The sequence below is a fragment of the Pongo pygmaeus genome, chromosome 3, assembly GCF_028885625.2.
Source record: "Pongo pygmaeus isolate AG05252 chromosome 3, NHGRI_mPonPyg2-v2.0_pri, whole genome shotgun sequence".
Classification (NCBI taxonomy): domain Eukaryota; kingdom Metazoa; phylum Chordata; class Mammalia; order Primates; family Hominidae; genus Pongo; species Pongo pygmaeus.
In genome coordinates this window covers 4,029,927-4,036,462 of record NC_072376.2, presented here as the reverse complement: position 1 = coordinate 4,036,462, position 6,536 = coordinate 4,029,927, and the positions used below count along the sequence as shown (strand labels likewise).

The window sequence follows — 6,536 nt, the reverse complement described above, 5'->3', positions numbered from 1 at the left end:
CAAGAGCACAGTGGCCTGACCTTGAGTGCCACGGCTTTGTTTTGGCCCAAAGAAAAATTCCATACCAGATAGGAAACGGCTGTGCACACGGGGCACCACACAGCCCAGCCCCTGTGACAAATGCCAGCGGCCATCAGTGGGCCTCTGCCTTCACCTGCTCCTTTCGGTTTCAGTCAAGGCTCTAGAACTTTGGACACACCATCGTCACTTCCTCCTCCCTACTCCCGGCTCCTGGCCCTTCCCTGTGGCGTGTCATAGAAGAGGCGCACAGCGCTCACCACCTCCGACTAGGGTCTGCTCTGCCCACCTGCACCTCGCCCAGCCCTGGGCTCCAGGTATCCCCAGTCAGCACTGAAAGGTACTCCCAGGAGGGACGGCACCCACCGCAGTTTGAGCTGTCCCTGCCCTCCTGATCACAAAGCAGTGAAACTGTCCAGAAAATGTCCCTTTTTATTCCATACGCAAATAAGTAGATTCATTTAAAAAAAACAACAACCCGGAGGCTGGGACGTCTGCGGAGAGCCCCAGCCCGCCTGCTCCTGGAATGGACGATGGGACCCACACGTCCAGGGTCCTTTCTCCACCAGCACCCGCGGGAGGGGTAGCACAGCCCTCCGGGCCGGCCTGCTGTCTGGGTCCCAGGAAAGGGACGTTTAGTGTTGGGGGCAGTCTGTGGAGACAGTCACCGCTCAGCCTGGGACAGCCGGTTCGTAGTTTTCCTTTGTTGCGCTGGGGTTGGCCTGAGGGCAGCTGCCCGGGGTGGCCGTGGCCGACTGCTCCTCGCTGAGGCCGGAGTTGCCCGTGGCACCGTGGGCTGCGCAGCCCAGAGTCTCTGCATGGCCCCCCGTTCAAGTGGGATCCAGCCTGGCAACTGGGTGGGGCGTCCCATTACATTCTAGAGGCGATCCCCACAGGAGCTGAGGCTCGCCCGGCCGCGGCCTGCGCTCCCGAGGTGCCTAGGAGGCGGCAGGAGCGGCCATCCCTTCCCTAACGCCCCCTGAGCCCTGCGCCTGCCGCTGGATCGCGCGTCCACACAGGTCCACAGGGTCGCGGGGAGAGGGCCCGGCGGGCGGGGCTCACACCAGGCCAGGCATCTGCGCCCGCAGAAAGGGCACGGAGGCGGCGGCCGGGAAGGCGGCCAGCGGGTAGGCGAGGGCCCCGGAGAAGCCGAGCAGCGGTGGGGGCGGCGCGGGCGCGGCGGGCGCCAGCGGGAAGGGCAGGGTGGCCGGGGGCCCAGCGGCGGCCGCGGCCGGGGGGCTTTCGTGGTAGAGCACGGGCACGCGGACCAGGCGCTGCGCTCCCGGCGGGGACAGGCTGGCCGCCTCCAGCTCGGCCGCCAGCTGCCGCTTCCACTTGTTGCGGCGGTTCTGGAACCAGATCTTAACCTGCGTCTCGGTGAGCTGCAGGGAGGCGGCCAGGCCGGCGCGCTCGGCGCTGCTCAGGTAGCGCTTCAGGTCGAAGGTGGATTCCAGCTGGAAGACCTGGCTGCGGGAGAAGACTGTGCGCGTCTTCTTCTTTCGGCCGCCGCCCACGCCAACGCCGCCGCGTGTCTCCCCAACCGCCGCAGGGACCTCGGCCAGCTCCGACGCCTCCTCTGTGCCGGCCGCCGGGCCACGCGCCGCCAGCTCCGCTGCCTCCCGCTGCACCGCTCCCGGCCCGGGGCCTCGCGGCCAGGCGCCCTCCGTACGGCCCATCTCCTCGCCCGTCTCCGGTGAGTCCCGGTCGCTGGCTGCAGGGGAGAGAGAGCACCACCGTTGGTTCTAGGGCACTGATTACCAGACTCAATCACTGAGGCCAGCCGTCCCCACCTTGAGGTCGCTCACAGCCACAAGCAGGGAGACCTTCCAGCACAGGGCTGGGCACCCAGCAGCTCTGGGGATGCACACATTGTCAGAACCGTGGGAGGCGGCCCAGAGACCAGGCAGCAGCTCCAAACCAACACCCCGCAACACACAAACACAAACGCACACCCATGCCAGAGGACAACAAAGGGATGCAAAGCAACGAAAAGAAACAAAAATACTACGCTTTTAGAAAAGCAGGCTGACCCCAGTGAGCACTCCCCACTCCCAGCTGCACCACGGGCGGCCCGGAAAAACACACAAACCTCCTGCAGAAGTCCTGGGACAAGAGGAAAGATTTCCTTCCGAGAAATGTACACACCGAAAAACAAGCACAGGACACCCCCTGCCACCTGGCATCCAGCCCCACGCCAAGCTCCCCAGACAGAGGAATGAAGAGTTCACAGGCCTCTTCCCGCGCCCTCTGCCCGCTTGCACAGAAGCATTCCGTAGTAGGAGGACAAACCAATGCAAAGGATCCCCAAAAGATAACTCTCATCAGGTAAGGCTGTCACCCCCCACACCACATACTCCTGTAGCCCTGACCCAGTGCCCACAAGGCAAGTCCACACCAGCCACAATCATGCTCAAAGGGAACACGGGCACATGCCACTCCAAGCAACATGCGGCAGCTGAGCCCTGCCCCAAACGCTTTCAAGACTGGAGGTTCAGCCTCATGGGTTTGGGGGCACAGAAGCTCACAGGGGGTGTCTGAGTTCATGTTCCAAGTACCAAGCTCCCCTACTCATCTCCCAGGAACAAGAAGAGGCCCACAGGCTGGCAAGAGATGATGTCAGGTTAAAGAGGCCAGCCGGGACCCAGAAGCACTTGCCCAGATTGAAGAGGGCAGCCGCCTCCGACTGCAGGGCTCCGGAGGCTGACTCGGACCTGCTGCTTTTCTGCCTTGGTCTGGAGCCTCCCGTGCAAAGGGCAGGCCCTGGTTGACAGGTTAGAGGTGGAGGCAGAGTTTGTCCTGGCCCTGGGCCCCTGGAAGGCTGTGCACTCGGCCGGGTGTGTGCCTTCAGTGTATTTGCAGCATTTGCACGCTCATACGAGGGGCGCGCACACTGGTGGGCTTCTGTGCGTGGTTCCAGCTCTGTGCCTCACGCCCAAGGAGTGTGCACATCCCACTCGTGCCCATGGCCAATCCCCAAGGTGTGTGCCCTCACAGCACCCACAGGGGAGTCAGGCAACAGGTTGTGGTGCATGCTACTAGATCTGGGGAGTCCCTGCCTCCCCCCAATACCCCAAACTCACAGAGGCCCATGTGCTGCCACAAGGCACTAGGCTGACTTGCCAGCTCTAGTGAGGACGCGGGACCCTAACCCGCATGGCACGAAATAAGGGGGAGCCGCCTCTGCAGGGGTGCCACCTGGGCTGCAGGAGGGGATGCACCCCAGGGATGAGCGGAGAACAAATTTCACCCCGAGAAACCCTTTCCATAGTCTCCCCCAGAAGGGCACTAGACAGAGTTGCTGGATTTCTGGGGAACCACGGAGGCCCTGCTCAAGTCTACGTGAAGGGGGTGGGGGCCTAGACTTCCTGAGAGTGGGTGCCGAGATGTGGGGCCTTTTGCAAGGGGTCATGCCACGACATGGAAAGGGTTATCTAACAAGTGAGTGGGGGTCGTAGGCCACTTACTCCCCAGCACACACTGATATTAATACAGAGGACAGCATGGATCCCAGAGCCGGAGCCTGCAGAGGGCCCACATCCTCAGCTGGCCTCAAGGTCCAAAGGCTGTGTTGGGGGTGGGCGGCTGGCTAAGCCAGGGCTTGGGGGGGGTTTGGACTGGCTTTCCTGGCCTTCCTCCCAGGGGTCTTCCTAAAGGGCAGGTCCAAAAGGGAGGCAGGGACCCTGGAACCCTGGGGAGGGGAAGCAGAACTAAGGGGTCAGATACCCAAGCAAGGGGGCAGAGGGGTTCTGGGGTTGAGGACCCCCAGCCCCAGTCTCAAGCCCTCAGCAGGGAACAAAGACAAGGAGGGGGAGGGGCAGAAAAAGAAGAGAGAGGGGTTGGACTGGGGGCCTCAGAACAGGCTCCCTTCTTGCCTGGCACAGCCCATGCCCCTCAAGGACCAAGAGGGAGGCCCAGGCCCCTGCCCCAGGCTGTCTGCAGCGGGCACAGAGGAAACAGGACTCTGGGGGGGCACAGCTGCCCTGTTAGATGGCTCCCCTCCCCGGCCCCACCCCCACAACACTGCACCCTCTGCTCAATGCCCCCTTTTATTTTTCCACGTCTGATGCTACTTTGTCTCCCTTTCCCTCCATCTCTTCCTCCTCTTTTCTCTCTCCGATCACTCTTGGGTTTCTTTTTCCTGCATCTTCCCTTCCCCCCACCCCATTCTCTCTCCCGCAGTACATTCCTTTCTTCCTCCATCCTCCCATTTTCTTTCTCAGCCTCTTTCGCCTTCTCCTGTATCTTTCCCTGTCCTCTTTCACTCTCCTTTCTTTTTTCTTTGCTCTCCTGTTGTCCCCTGTCTCCAGCCTTCCTGGGACCGGAGGAGCCCGGCAATGGGTGAAGCTATGGCCTGCAAAACCTCCTCGTTAGCGGAGCTCCTGCCCCAGAGGGTAGGCCTCCAAACCAGCCCAACCAGGGACTCCGTGGGGGCCCCACACGGCCCAGACGCCGTTCCACAGAAGAGAGAGGATGGCCCAGAACGGGCGGCGATGAGCCCAAAGTCCCCCAGCAAATGCGCAGGGAGGAAGTCGGGCCCCACCGCCTGGCCCACCCCTCCCCGCGCCCTCACTCACTGTCAGGACTGAGGCCGCCTCCGTAGCCACCGTGCGCCCGTGGGTACCAGCGCGCTGCGCCTCCGCAGCCCAGAGCGAAGGGCGGCCCGGGACCGGGGGGCGGCCGAGGACCGAGACCCAGCGCGCCCGGCCCGAGCAGCGCACGGGCCCGCGCCTCCCCGCCGGGCCCGGTGACCGCGAGCAACTGTCGCCGCCGCTGTAGCCGTCGCCGCCGCGCCTGCTCGGCGTCCTCGTCCTCGGGGTCGTCGTCGTCCTCCTCCTCGTCCTCCCGGCTGCCGTCGCCCTGGGTCGCGCGCCCTGCGCCCTTGGCCTCGGCCGCCAGCAGGTTCTCGATGAGGAAGGAGGAGGCGCGGGCCGGCGTGGCGCGCCCGGGCTCCGTCAGCTCGTCAGGCATCGCGGCCGCGGGCTTCTCGGGCTCGGCCGGGCTCCTCGGTCCCCGCTGGGGATGGTGGCGCGCGGCTCCCGGGCGCACGCGCGGGCCGGCCCTGGAGCTGCTACCCGGCGCGCTGGCGTCGGGCCCCGCGGGGCAGGCGGCGGCCTCCGCGTCTGGCTGGGCTGGGCCGGGAGCGAGTGCGCGCCGACAGCCGATCGGGCAGCCGCCTGGCTCGCCTTTCAGGTCGCCGTTCTGGTCGCCGCCGGGGCGGCCTCACTGGGGGCGGGGAGGGGGAGGGGCCAGCAGGGGCGGGGGTCGCGGGCTGGGCCGGGAGGGCTGAACCCCGAGGACGCTGCGCCGGCCCCGAGTGCGGCCGCTGCCGAGAGACGCTGCCCAGACCTGAGCGCGCGGGCAGCGGCGCAGCCGAGGGCGGGCGGCCCCGGGCGCAGGCGGGGGGTCGCGCCGGGTCCGATCCCGCGTGATCCGTTCCCCCGTCCCGCGCCACCCGCTCCGTGGGGGCGGGGCCTGGGCTGAACGGCCACCCATTGGCTGTGGGGCCCAGATGAGGAACGGGCTGGCCAATCACCGTCCGGCCAGAGCCGTAATTACCCCGCTGCGAGGAGGGTGTTGGACCCAGCGTGAGTAACTGTGTGTGTGCGCGCGCGTGGTGTGTGCACGAGTGTGCGTTTGAATGGCTGTGTGTGTGGAGGGAGACCCCGGGGCTCCCAAGAAACTGCAAGAGGCTGGGCCACATTTTTTTATTAAAGACTTTGTGTGTAATTTAAAAATGGGAACACTGCCAAAACAGGACTGCGAAATGTGGCATATCTTAATATTTGCACTTAATGAAAGATGCTTTCAATGCCAACTGTAGTTCGGTAGAACTCTCCAGTTCCCGGGCTCAGTACCAGTATGTAAGGAAGTGCAACCACAGGGCTCCGCTGGCAGCCCGCCGGATGTTACTAAGCAGGTCCTCACCGCGCCAGCACCCCCACCGCCCGCTCCAGGGGAAGCCGGGGCCTTAGAAGTGGGTGGGAGCTTCTGGCCCAGCCTCTGCCCTGGGCGGAGGTCTTGGGGGCAGGCCCCATCCCTCGTTGTGCCTACGTTTTTTCGCTCTAAAGGGGTGGGGAGGTCCTCCCATTTCTGCAGAGGGAAGTTCGGGAACAGAACGCACCCTGGAGCTGTCTCCGTTCCGGGGTCAACTTCAGACTTACCTACATTAGGTCACTGCGCGGACGCGCGGGTTAAGCCGGCTTCACCCGATGCGGGTTATTTCGGAGAGATATATCCATCCTCCCAGGGCCAGCCCCGGGCCCCTGTCCACCCGAGTACCGCCCGCGTTCCCGGAGGTGACCGCAGGCCTGGGGCTTCCGCTTTGTTTAATTCTTCCAAATAAGCACGGTGGAGGGAGCATCGCCCCCATTTTTCAGCGGAGAAAACTGACGGGAGAAGAGAGAAGAGACTCCCCCAGAGAGTAGGTGGCTCCGGCAAGCCTGGAATTCCTTCGTTCCCGGCCCACCCCGCACTGATACCCCGGAGTCCGGCTGGTTGGCAGGGCAGTGGGGCTCCAG

The 6,536-nt window shown here is 64.4% G+C and overlaps 1 protein-coding gene across 1 annotated transcript; it reads right to left on the bottom strand.

The window, feature by feature from the left end:
* Positions 1-432: 432 nt before the first annotated feature.
* HMX1 (H6 family homeobox 1) lies at positions 433-5,385 on the bottom strand. Its single transcript, XM_054485421.2, has 2 exons — positions 4,593-5,385; positions 433-1,729 (listed from the first exon to the last, which is right to left on the bottom strand). Exons 1-2 carry the CDS (start codon positions 4,984-4,986, stop codon positions 1,077-1,079), a joined length of 1,047 nt encoding a protein of 348 aa, XP_054341396.1. The 5' UTR covers positions 4,987-5,385; the 3' UTR covers positions 433-1,076.
* Between the last annotated feature and the right edge of the window lie 1,151 nt (positions 5,386-6,536).